The sequence below is a fragment of the Ascidiella aspersa genome, chromosome 4 (assembly GCF_963924565.1).
Source record: "Ascidiella aspersa chromosome 4, kaAscAspe10.2, whole genome shotgun sequence".
In the NCBI taxonomy this organism is placed as follows: domain Eukaryota; kingdom Metazoa; phylum Chordata; class Ascidiacea; order Phlebobranchia; family Ascidiidae; genus Ascidiella; species Ascidiella aspersa.
The window spans coordinates 29,245,138-29,258,725 of NC_139450.1; the positions used below are offsets into that span (position 1 = coordinate 29,245,138).

The 13,588-nt window shown below is 37.4% G+C and overlaps 1 protein-coding gene across 1 annotated transcript; it reads right to left on the minus strand.

The window, feature by feature from the left end:
* Positions 1–5,335: 5,335 nt before the first annotated feature.
* LOC146157364 (protein phosphatase 1 regulatory subunit 42-like) lies at positions 5,336–13,065 on the minus strand. The gene is made up of 8 exons (XM_083388445.1): positions 12,774–13,065; positions 11,365–11,531; positions 10,339–10,477; positions 10,073–10,159; positions 9,664–9,811; positions 9,445–9,564; positions 7,200–7,476; positions 5,336–6,035 (listed from the first exon to the last, which is right to left on the minus strand). Exons 1-8 carry the CDS (start codon positions 12,903–12,905, stop codon positions 5,561–5,563), a joined length of 1,545 nt encoding a protein of 514 aa, XP_083244571.1. The 5' UTR covers positions 12,906–13,065; the 3' UTR covers positions 5,336–5,560.
* Between the last annotated feature and the right edge of the window lie 523 nt (positions 13,066–13,588).

The following is a 13,588-nucleotide window of genomic DNA, read 5'->3' on the forward strand; positions in this document are numbered from 1 at the left end:
TTTGCTACGGTATGTCGAAAATCAAGAATATAAAATTTAAAAACTTTCCATGAGGTGACCCATTGCAGTAACATTAAAAACCAATATTATCACAAAGCTTGAGTCATATTTCCATTAGCCACTGGCGAAGTGTGGCGAACCACGTGCTAAGAACAGGACAAGGTTGTGTAGGCTCTACGAATAGTGAAGCTCCACAAGGCCCCGAAATGGACCCGTTGAACAGTCTTACAAATGCGCGTCAGGTAGTTTTACAGCATTTTTAACAGCGTACGTGGCGACGCGAAAAGGAATCGAAAAAGATGCGACGTCTAATAAGGGGATATATGCAAGAGGGCGGGCGCGTCGCTAAATCGGCCCCGAAAGGCGCTTCGGCAAACAACAATCTTCCGACATCAGCAAATAAATGTGGTCTAAGCGATCATGTAACGACGAAGGAACGCGGCTGTTTGCCTTTCCATCCAAGTCAATAACCAGTCATTTCGAATCTCGTCGCCGCGCCGAAAGGACACGATTTATTTTAGTTACATCCGCTGCTTTGTTCAAGGGAAGGAAAGGTTTTTATTTTATGCCAATCGTCATGCTGGAATGGAAATGCAGGATGTCTTGCCCTTTTTAAGCTGCTTTCGTTTAGCGCCACATAAATTTACGGCATCCCATGATTTGTGGGCATATATAAGGGCGCCCGGGCCTGATAGAAACCACGTTTTTGCCCCAGTGTTCTTAGGATGACGTTGCCTTGTTTTCCGGAGATACAGTCGATGCGAAACCAAACGCAAAACTGTAATTTGTTTGTAAATCGTAGCCTGCTCGATGTTCGATGTAATTTAGTTTGCGTGTTTACGAAAAAGTATTTTTTCAGATAATCCCCAATTTACTAAAAAGACGGCAAAGTTCTGTTTAAAAAAATCGCCTATAGTATATTGAAAAGCTTTTTAGACAAAGTAAACTTCAGTACCTCTTTAGACTCTCGTTTATTAAAACCGTTTGGATTTTTCAAGCATTTGATTATGTCGACCGTTCAAAAATGTATGGTCGAAATAGCTCTTTTGATTTATTTTACCAGTTTGTTTAGTTTGACCCGTTTGTGAATTGCAGGACGGAAGATCTATACCTACGGAACTATACCTACTTTATTCGCTAAATTTCAACATTGTTTCGTTTCTGCTCTAACTCGTCACGAAAGTGGCGCCAATTTTTTAACGGTTTGGCGTTAAAGCTATTTCTATTTCGAGACAAAAATAATTGATATTGCGAACTGGTATAAAGTGTATACGCGAGATTTGTCAACTTAATGGAATCATCTCGTAAGTGTAAGTATGTAGAGTTGTAGACCTATACTTGACAGGCGTGAACCGGGCTTTGATCAGCAAAACAGAAGAAGGCTGAACCATGTCACTTTACTTAATCGTCTGGGAGCTTTTCGTAAAAGAGTTAGTTCCTTTTTAAAGTGGGCTCCTCTTAGGGTTTGATTGGCAAATCTTGTGTTACAACTCTCCTGTTTTTGAAAGATCTTTCCAGATACTAATGCCACTAGTGAGCTGTTTATTGGTTGATAAAATGGTGATTTAACTGAGAACTAACCCCGGGCGTCGCTAAACATTTTTACTTTGGATCCTGCTAATCGAAAACAAAGAAATAAAATGCAAATTTTCGTTCTCGCTTTCCCCCAGATAAATTTTTGTCCACATGGTCAGACATATTTTCGCTATGATTTACGCTGTAACAAGTTAATGATTAGATACTTGTCAGGCTTTCACTGTCGTTGCGTTGGCAAGAAATGTCGCGGACTTGTTCGGACGTGTTGGCAAAGATAAGCCGATGGTGTTAGACACGACTTAATTATTTGCTTCTCGAATATAGGATTGCTTAAAGTGTTCGACTGTGTCCAGTGTTTCACCAAAACTTTTTGCCAATGACACCTTTTTTTTGTGCCCACTTGCATAAATCAAAAAAAAAAAAAAAAAAAAAAAAAAACGTGGACCAAGTGTAGAAACATTGGAAACGTGCGAAGACAGAAGAAAGCTATGTGAAGTAAAAGTGTGTTTGTATTCTGGCGATAAAACTATGCTATGCTGTGTTTGCATTCTGGCGATAAAATTGTGCTAATCTATTTACAAGTCCGTAATTTATTCAAGACAGGCCTGCTCTGATAATGCAGCCTTGACATGTTCATGGCCGTAAAAAAAATGTTTTGCAGAAGGGTCCGTCTGTTTTGCCCTAGATAAGGGTTTCTCAAACTGGGGTTCATGGACACCTTGGGGGTCCGTGAACTAGTTTTAAGGCATCTATGAAGGCCTAAATGAAATGTTAGTGTATATTTAGGAAGTTATCACTTTTTCAAACAAAATGTTTAATTCAAAATAAAACGTTTTATTACTTAATGTATTTAGACTTCATTTCACTGACACACTTTTTGAACCGAAGTCCGTAGATTTCTGTAGTGTTTTTGAATTTTACGTCAATTTATGTAGTCATCTCTGACGATATCTTGCCTAGTGTGGTCCACGCAAAAAAAAAAATTCGCGGTAAAAAAGTTTAAGAACCTCTGCCCTAGATAAACATTACTTATTAGTTTTTGTGGGTCGTATAAAAGTGACAATACCAGGAAAAAATAATAAAAACACTTTGCCAGCTGCTTAATGTCACGTAACCCTCCCTGGTTATATTTGCGAAAGCTGACTTAATGTTCGGCGCATGCCTTTTGACGCCGTAAAATGCACAGGCCTTGTTTGGCGACACCTCGTTACATGTACACGGCGCAGTCTTACTGTGAATTGTAAATGTGAAACTAGTTTGAAACAAGTCGTTAACAACATGCACGCCACAGCGAATATCCAGGGATTAATATTTGACCGCTTTATTACCGAACAACTTTTAAGCAGGCTTGCATGACTTTAACATTGGGCCGAATAACGCACCAGCAATAGTTGATAGAGACGCGATTGCTTTAGGTGTAGCAAACGAAAACAGCGTAAAAGATAAAGATCGTTTTTGTTGTACAGCTTTCGTTAAAGGAAGAGCCATCTCAGATTCGCCTGGTATAGCCTAAAACATCTTCTAAAATCTAAATCATGATCACAGCATATTTTTTGCAAAAGCAGACTTGCTTTTCTTATGAGTTCAAAGACATAGCAAGCATTTTATTCCAAGCGGAAGACTGGAAAAAAAATGTAGTCCTATCTATGCAAATTGATAGATAAATGGGTGTCATGTCTGACAGACCTTTCTATTTAAATATACCTTCCCAAAAGCATTCTGTGCCCTAGTCGTGAGCCCCAAGGAACATGTTTTAGCTCGTCGGAAGAATTAATTTGGGACCTGGTGTGTATTGTAACATTAGTGAATGCTGCAATCTTGCCAAATCCTTAATCCACTTTGCGCCCCTTAAACAAGCTACAGGGAGCTTGATATATACAACGTTTATTTTCCGATAAACTTAAAATTCACTCTAGGTAAGCCTCCGTCGCCATTTTCTGCCCACAGTTGTCCCAAAAAAAGGCCATTGTCACCCGCCTCGGTCATCCAGGATCGTTAGGTTTCGCACTCCAGAACAACCCGTGAAAGTTGACAACGAGTCCCTGAAATTTCCCGCCTCTTTTTGCTCCTTGCGGGAGTTTCCTTGACGCGTTATAAATTGAGCGGGGCTTTCACCGGAGTTTAATTTGCATCTAGGAAAAAAATTACACAACAAACTTGGTTAGGACTCGGGGCCAGAGTTTCCATCTCAGGTTAGTACGATAACCAACTGTAACGGTATCCATAGCGCATTTTGATGATATTTTCGTCGTTTTTGCCGCCCTGATATTAGTTGATACCCGATACCACTATAAAAAGAAAAATATTTCCTGGGCAAAACTTTGAAAACAAAATTACGGTGGCGTGTGGTACAAATTCGGTGTGTGTTTACTTTAGTATACTGGTACAGGAGGGGCAGAAATATCTGAAAAGTTTGGCTTTGGGTAAGGAAGAAATGGAGAATAGTTTTACTAATTAGCCGAATGTTAAAAGAAGGCTACTTTTTTATCGCAGTGCTCAGCAAAACTGAAATTCTTAAACCACTCAAACTGCTCTCATAGATTTAGATTCCTTTTAAGGTTCCGACTCCAATTTTTTCCTATTAGTTTCCAGTGCGTGATATAGAATATTTTCCACCCCATACCTTTGCTTCATTTTACCAACGGGCTGGACAGCCTTTGTCGGTATATGTGAAGCTTTTAGTCTCGAAAAAACAATGTGGAGCAAAACAAATTTTAAACAGTATACCTAGTTGTCCAAGGTAAAATTAGCGACATGTTCGGTCAACTGTTTTCGTTCAATTGGAAAATTACTGATGACCTGACACCAGTGTTGTAAACAAGTCATTCTATAACGACTTAAGTCCCAGTCAAGTCATTTGCAAAATAACTTAAGTCCAAGCCTTTTTGAGCAAATACCAAGTCAAGTTCCAGTCCAAGTCATAATTAGAGCAAGTCAACTGTAAGTCACGTCCTTGTCATAAAAATAAACGTTAAACTATCAGAATGATTAAACTAGTACGATTATGAACAATAACTGAACTAAAAAATAAGAAAAACGCAACATATAGCAAGTAATTTGTTTTATGTGCAAACATTTGGACAAATAGCTCAATTTTATAAAATAATACTTAAATAAAACACTTCATTATAACCCTAGTAACTTGTCCAAAAGACTCAAGTCAAGTCATTTGTCCGAAAGACTTAAGTCAAGTCAATGACTTAAGTCATTACAACACTGCCTGGCACCATATACAACAAAAGTTGTATGTAAACTTTATATATTTTCTTCTAAAGATAGAAGACGAAGCAGCGAACAGGGCCATAAATCGACACTTGGTCACAAGATCTAAAAAGGTGCCTCGATTTGCAGGTAACAGAATACAAAAGGAACTTAAAAGTTGGCAACGCTACAGCCGGGTAACTCAAATGTGACGGTTCATGGCTTTAAAATGTACATTATGTAAATAGGATTGCTCGCAAAATAGGCCTACAAGTATTTAAAAATAAATGGAATCTATTTAAAGGAAATAGTAAATCGATGATAAAACTAAACGTCTGATCCTCTCCGCATTAATTTTCCATTATGGAGAGAAACAGGACAGCAATAAAAGGCACATATCCATTTTCGCAATATATATAGTGTCTATATAAGCCATAATACATTTTATGGCAACGTTCCCGCCCATACGTCTTTGCTCCACAAGAGAAACCATCGATTTCAAATGAAATGCTTTGATAACAAAGGATCCCAACCAGGGCCGGATTAAGGGTATTGTAGGCCTAAGGCTGTTTACTATAGAAGTTTACTATAGTTTTCCAGGGCACAAGGCTATACCTAGTAGCATAATGGTTAATCCCTTAGTAGCATAATGGTTAATCCGAAACTGAATCCAGCATCCATGCGACGAAACTGTTTTCTTCTTTTATATCAAAATAGAGAAAAGTAACGAAAGCGGGAATTTCTGCCAAAAGAGCAGCAAAACGGGAGCAGAGAATGATAACTTAACAACAACAACAACAGCGTTGGGAGTCGGATGCGAGAATCACTCTCCCTCCTTGGAAAGACCGTTGCCGTTCTGCTGCTGCTGCTGGTGGTGTCCGTTGGCAACCAGAAGCGACAGGTCTTTTGGGCTTCTGGCGTCGCCGTCGAGCCTTATTCGTCCGGAGGCGTCGCCGTTCACGATGGCCGACTTGACGGCCGAGTCGGATAAAATGGCGCCATTAAAGGATGACTTCATCTTCTTCAAACCCCTCAGCGACGGGTAATTCCCTCGCAGCCCCAACTCCGTATTGCTGCGGCTTGTTCGCTTCGCCTTGGGTCCGATCCCATTCAGGTCCCCGCCTCCCCCGGGCTGCTGGGGCTCCGGTGACGTCACTGGGGCCACGGGGGGCTGCTCGGAGCCTGGGTGAGCGACGGCGTGCGGGAAAGTCTCCCCGTTGGCGTGAGCGGCCCTGCTGGGGCCGACTTTGCCGGGCCGGATCGTGTTGGGGTGAGGGGTCATTTGTCGGTCGGAGCGCCTGCAAAGGATAATACATTTTTAGGCGTACTATCGTTTGGGAGTCAATAAATGTAAAAGCAGTCAGAAGATCTCTTTAGAATGAAATTTCTAAAATAAGACGAAATAATCTTAGACGTAAGCAGCTTCAGAAGGGCTAGATCACAGTTGTTGAACACAGATGTGTGTGTATCTTTTAGCTAATCTTAGGCGTGTAAGAGCAGTAAAGTAAAAGCCCGAACGGTGGACAGCTAAGAACTGAATTAAAGCAATAACAGATATCGTTTATTTTATTTCGCTATAGTGCAACCCAATCGTATTGTGCCAGGCAACGGTGACCTATCAGGAAGGTAACAACACTAGCAAGTCTTTTTTTTCTGCCTGTTTTTGCATATGTTATAGTTGGTTTGGGGGGAATCAAGTGTAGTTTCATATTTTTTTACCGTGTGCACAAAAATAGTAGTCAGTAATTGTACTTTACACGAGTGAAGTCCATTAGATAAACTTGTTCTTCCAAAACGGTTGTTTAACATATTCAATAACTTAATAATCCAATATGATGGGGGTCAATACAAAGAACTAAAATATATTTTCGGTTTGCGTGGACTAAGGAGTGACGTCATAAAATAAATAGACTTAAGAAGCGTGGTGTTTTTGGTCGTATTGCGACAGCTAGAGTTGAGTCATTACTTCATTGAACGAGAAGGCGTCAAAGCGTTTTTTCACATAAACGCTTTTCTTTTAGGAAATAATTTAAGATTTAAAATTACACACCAAGATTTAAATTAGGCCTTCAGAGACCTCCTTTAACCCAAGGGTTCGATGGACCCAAGTTTTATAACCATTTGTTGAGTGCAGTGGTTCTCAAACGGGGTGCCGCGAAACCCTTGGGTGCCAATTCTAATGCTTAAGGGTGCCGAGGGATATTTGAGAATCTTTAAGAATCTGATTTTTGCTCAACTCTTACAACTTTTTGTGTAAGATCAGAGTGGAATAAATCAAATTTTAGTTTCCTGCGTTGTGAAGAGTTAATGTGTCTTGTTCTAGTTACGTTATTTCTGACATTCTAGTGAATTACCTACGAAAAAATCTTGTAGGGGTACCGCTAGCCATAAGGGGCTAAGAAACAGTGGTTCAAGGGAAAATAAATGATAACGGTCATCGTAACAACTTAACATTAACATACCTTCTAATATCCGTTAAATCACTGATGCTCTTCTGTCCCATCGTAATCCCCGAATCCGCATAGATGAGAGTCGAGTTACTGGGGGGAGCCGGAGTGGTGTGGGGTGATCCTCGGCCCCTAACGCCCTTCACAGGAGCGAGAGCGGAGTTGGGAAGACTCCTGGACTTTGCAAGGATGGCCTCGAACCTCTTCCTGCCTCCTGGAAGTCCTCCCATCATGTAGTGAGGAGGCGGAGTGGGAACAATCGAGTGATGGTTGTGATGAAGAGGAGGAAGATCTAAGTTTATTTTACTTAGCTTTATTTTTGCACATTTAAACGGGCTTAAATTTGTCATACACTGCTAAAATTACGCACCATCTTGCAAAGCATGTAGGACACTGTATTTAATCAGCATAAGTTTCACAGTTACTTTTAACAGGCTGAACTTTTTTATACAATGATAAAATTATGAACCATATATTGCAAAGCATGTAGGACACTATATGTCAACAGCATAAAATTGAGTTAAACTAGTTTTAGGGGCACAACACTTATACTCTTACAAGTGGGATCAGGCCCTACAGAGGGTCATACTAATCAACAACAACTTGTGTATTAATGGTTTAGTGCAGTGTTTCTCAACCAGTGGGCCTTTGAAACTTTTTAGATGGGCCACAGACCAATTTAAAAAAGCTAGATTTATTAAAGAATTTAGTTTCATTTGTGTCACTATACATACTTTCACAGGAATAATGGCTTGGGGAGGAATTGAGAAGGAATGTAAATGACCGTAAATTTATTGTTTGGAAGCAAGTATCTTACTAATACACGGTTGAATAAATAATCTGTATTAACATATGCTCCGCTATTTTTTTGTTCTAAACCTTTTTTATAGTTTGTTCTTTCATAAAAATTTATTGGGCCACAGAATTTCTGTGCAATGAAAATGGGCCAAGAAAAAAAAAAGGTTGAGAACCACTGGTTTAATGACTTGATTTTTGTATCATCTGGGCCGCCTTTAATATGAAGTCATGGACGGACGAACAGGAGGTGACGGGCAATGGTGCTACTGCTATGGTTGTTTCTCGATTTACCTACATGCATGAGTTAATTAGCCCAGGGGTCGGCAACCTTTTTTGCACTGCGGACCGGTTTACAACTAAATTTTTTTTCGCGGACCGGCCTTAAAAAAATACAGATGTTCAGTAAAGGTAATACTTTTTTTCAATGAACGAATTAAAATGTATAAGTTGTTTCGAAAACTTTCCAGCCTAAACATCAAAATAATGAATCATTTTGCAATACAACTCATATGGCCACAGCACACTGGTTGTTTTGATACTCACGAGTGCTTAATACTAATAGAGATTTTTTATCAAACCAATCAACCATGGAGTATGTTTAAACGAAAGTTAATGTATTTTGAATAGAAAATTCATTTATTTTTTACTTTATTCTGTTTTTTCCGCATTTTACGTACGGTTTGGGTTTATATTAATTTTTTTATTTGGCAACCCTGCTACGGACCGGCAACGAACTCCTCGCGGACCGGTGGTTGCCGACCACTGAATTAGCCTATTAACTATTTGGCACATTTAAACGGCCTAAAATTTGTCATACAGTGCTAAAATTATGCACAGTCTTACAAACCCATGTAAGGTAATGTATTTAGACAGCATAAGTTTCAGAGTTAGTTTTAAACTCGGTCTGAAACTGAGACATTAATAAACAAGTGTGTACAACTGCGACCAGGCCCTACAGAAGTCGTACTGACCAACGATAACTTGTGTATGAATGGTTGAGTGACTTGATATATTAGTCTAAAAATCTGGATGTAGCAGGCAATGGTGCTATGGTTGTTTGTCGATTTGGAATCTCCAAACATGAGTAGTTTAGTCGGTAGAGAGGCGGTCCCAGTTAGGCTGGAAGTCGTAAGTTCGAACCTCGCCATGACTTTTCTGATCTTGGTAAGCCCCTTTTAAAGGCTTCCGGTATGGTTTTAAAGGCAGTTGAGATTAGTTAGGATTTTTGTATTTTAAATAATCAATGGGAAACATTCTGTTTTGTATTCACTGTACATTTTTGCGATGGCTGTGTCGTTAATATGAGATGAAACTAGCAGTAATTAGTAAATCTATACTCAACCATTTATTGCTTAATCAAACTTAATGGACTGTTCAAACAAATCAAGATGCAGCAAAAAAATCCTTTTAATAATTTAAATCTAAGTAAAGGGTATGTTTGGTATGGCTGCAAAGCAAATACCGGCATCATCCCCGAAGCCATTGCGTTCTGCCCTTTGTCGTCTTCTAGCTTCTCTGGACGCTTTCCAACTCACAAGAAATTGACGTTCCAGGCGACTTATCTCTTTACCGTCAAGGAGTTCTAAAAACCAAACAAAAAAGCGTTACCTAAGGACCACAGAAATTTCGACCAGTAAAATAAACGAGCTATCGACACTTTAAGATATAAAAAGTGGTTTACCTAAGGACTGAGACATAACAATGATCCTATCTCTGTACTTTGCCTTGTGGCAAATGGGATTTCCGGTAAGGTCAAGTTTTGACAGTGCCCTCCAAGGCGTTAAGACAACCCTTAAAGCTTCAAAGTCAGATATTTCATTGTCACATGCCTGAAAATAAATTGAGGTTAAATAGCACGAAAAAATACAGCTTTAGAAAAAATAGTAAATACCTTGTTTATTTTTTATTTGACTTATCTATAATTTAAATATGTAAATAACAGTCATAATGTACTAAAACATACTGCTGTACTTATTTAATACTACATCATAATAAAGCTATTGGTTGACTTTCGTTATAAATATATTCCTACGCCTCTTTAAAATTTGTGGGTTTTACAATTTACTATATGTTAAGTTTAGCTGTAGTACCTGTAGCAGAGAAAGTTCAGAAAGGGGTAACAGATCTGTTAATGTGTCGATGTGATTGCCTGATATGTTCAGAACTGACAGGCATTTCTGAAACACAAAATTAGTTTTAAAGATTAATATAATAAAAATTTATTACACATAGTAAGCAATCATTGCAAAATTAAATTTGAAAAAAAATTTAGGTGTTTGGGCAGTATTTATCAAAAAATGCAAAATATAAATTAAAAAAAATAAGTTGTTTTATTAAAACACACAAAAAAAATCACCCCAAGAGCGGCAAGGGTCCTCGGATCAAAAAGCAACTTCTCTCCCGGAGGTAATTTTTGATACTCAACATGTAGTTCTCGTAAGTTTGATGCTCCTTGCAAACCTTCTATCACGGATAAGTTGTTGTATCCAAGATACCTTCGTTTAAATTAAAAAACATATATATAAATAGTGGTCAGTGCAAAATAAGTTGTGGAAGTTTCGTTATTCTATGAAGTAAAATTTATTGTATCCATTAAAGATACCTGCATTTAAATTGCAATAATATATAAAAACTGCTAAACCACCAACTAAGACTTAGCTTTTTAGTTATTTTATTGCAGATAAGTTATTGTATGTAAATTGTCCTGTTGAAATTGTAAAACAATCTAAAAAAAGCTATTGCTTCCTAAGCTTTAGTGTTTTGGTTTAAAAGGAAAATAACATAATGTGCACTTTTTATAAATATCTGTTTTGCTTCACATAACAATGAGTGGTAGTATACCTTGATGAACGCGAAAATAATTATATCAGCCTGTTGTATTTATCATATTTAGATTTTTTTAATTCTTTTATTGTCATCATAACAATTTCACTATCAGTTTGCAATAAAACAAGGTATTTGTAAAATACCATTTAAACTGACTAAAATTTGAGTTTATAAACACATGGAGTATATCTATATATGAAAATGTGCATTGTGGCTAAATAAATAGGTTGATAAAGAATAATTAGGTGAGTTATAAGATGGGATAAGCTGTTGTTAAGATATATCTTTTTAGTTTAAACGTTATATACCTTATTAACTTACACAATGAGTTCTTGTTTACCCGAATGATTCAGAAAGCATTAACTAACTGTTCTTATATTGAACAATTTTATATAGCATTTTAACACAAACTAAACACTAATTTAGCAACTTAGCCAGTCTTCTTACATCAAAGTGTTTGATGATAAAGTGAGGCTGTAGATGTATGATTGATACATAGATGACTAAATGCAAATAAAACAAACACCCATCTTCCAAACACGTCATTTTGACTTACAGTTTTGTTAATCGTTGAAGATATTTTAATCCTTCAATTTTGCTAATATTGTTGTTTTGCAAGTAGAGATGTGTTAGGTTAGGAGCAGTTCCAAGATTCATTGTTTTGTGCAGTTTATTGTCATACAGGTAGAGGACGGTCAGATTTCGGCAAAGACCCAAGTTATCCTGAAACACAACTGGCATTACTAAAGGCATAAAAAAATCAGCCGAATAGTTACATTATTTTGAAAGTTCTGGTAGTTGCAAGTTATCAGAAAATGTGCGAACAAAGTTACCTAACTATTATTTTTACTGGTATTTTGAAATTATTTTAGAGTAATAAATGATCACAACAGATATATAATGCTAAATATTACTGTCCTCTGACCCCAAAAAATGCTGATAACTGTTTGAAGCAATTTTGAATCGCTTATAACGCACTTGTCTTTTTTTTATATTTAAGTTTTGTTTTTGGAATTACTTGAAAAATAAAATTCAGAACAAGACAATTTTGGACAGTTTAAACTTCATAAAATACACTAGCTTGGCCTCAAGTAAATATAAACTACTGATGGAAATGATTCGCATTACAATTACATTAAGATAAAAATAAAAAACGCTAATTACCAATAAAAAATATCCTAAATTAATGACTTGTCTTAAGTGCACTGTAGTCACTGCTTTTTAAATGACTGATTTGACTCAAGTCATTGACTTGCGCAACTGATAACTTAGACTGGGACTTGACTTGTTATTTATTCAAAAAGACCTAACTGGGACTTTTTTAAAATGACTTGTTTACAACAGTGGACCCAGGAAAATAGTAGGCACTTCCTAAGGCATGTGAATCGGCTAACAAAGTAATTTGTATGGATTGGGAAAAAACAGGGTAATTAAATTTTATATAGGCACCACACCAAACCAAACGGTAACCCAAATTAATGTATATTCACTAATTGGTGTGTATGGCACCCCAGCGACTCCAGCGACTGGGTAAATAATCACCAGGGCATGTATAAGTTTTGTTCTGTGTAAATGGAGTTAACCCAGCACAATATTCTATTCTGTTGGGCTTTAGTTGTAGTTCGCGGCAGTTGCTTAAATTAATTGTAGAAATTGCTTTATTGATGTAGTGTCTTTATTTTAATCTAATTTCTGATCAACAAGTGTGTGGTGCAACAATTTGTAACAATTCTATCAGAGAAAAAAAGGTAAAACAATATTAGTTAGTCTTGGTTCTTCTGTTATGGATTATATGTTAGTGTTGTAAACAAGTCATTTTGCTATGAATCAGACCAAGTTAAGTCATTCGCCAAAAATGACAGGTGAATTCCCTGTTCAAGACATCGGTTGTTCAAGTCAAAAAAGCGCAAAATTGGGTATACACGTCAATTCATTACAACATTGACATATATAGCTAAGACTTACGATGTCTTCAATGTTTCGTTCAGCCATGTAAAGATGCGTTAATCTTTTAAGGTAGTGATTCGTCGGTTCATCGCGTTTCCGTTTGGTATGTCTATTGTAACGGGCAATATAGTCCGCCGTTAACTTGACCATAATGCTTGAAAGTTGTAAAATCGAATTCCGCAAACGTTGATACCAATCTATGCTAGCTCCTCCGTTTATCAGTCGAAATAAAAACCCTACTTTATGCTACTAACGAACAGCACAGCCATTTTAATTGCCTCTCCCCTATAAACACTGATTACAAGGGATAATTTGTCATCAAAACAAACCTTTGACATCACTTGCTTTCCGAGTAGCTTAGCAACCCATCGTACCACCAGTAGCGCTGTAAAGCTCAAAGTATTACAAAAAGGTTGACTGTTAGTCCCGTTTAGAAATTTTCAAGGAACTCGTTCTCAACATAGTAGCAGATTTTTTTAATTTAGCAATTTTTATCAATTCTTAGTTAAACTCTTAGGTAATCAGTGACTGAGGCCATCAAAACGCTTTACAAACTTGCGAAAGCTCAGGGATTCCCCTGGGAAGTTGTGTTCTGCGTACATCAGTGGGTTTTGTTATGATTAAGCGATTATATTAACTCGCAAGCCGTGATGTTTTCGTTGTGTTTGCGGAACTATTGTTGCATTGCGGTCTTTATCGACGAATTTCCATTAGGCATTAACTGTTAACTTTTTCTAAGCCGTTTCGTAATAGCGACTGGTCGTTACTTGTATAACAATATTGTAAAACTTGAACGAATGTTATGTATTTCATGATTGTTCTATAAATATGTG

Bases quoted from the DNA above. Each gene is read 5' to 3' on its own strand.
- LOC146157364 (XM_083388445.1), bottom strand. From the start codon at position 12,905: ATGGTCAAGTTAACGGCGGACTATATTGCCCGTTACAATAGACATACC. The intron at 11,532-12,773 runs GTAAGTCTTAGC...GTTGTGTTTCAG, and splicing joins AACGAAACATTGAAGACATC to GATAACTTGGGTCTTTGCCG. The intron at 10,478-11,364 runs GTAAGTCAAAAT...ATTTAAACGAAG, and splicing joins CTTCAACGATTAACAAAACT to GTATCTTGGATACAACAACT.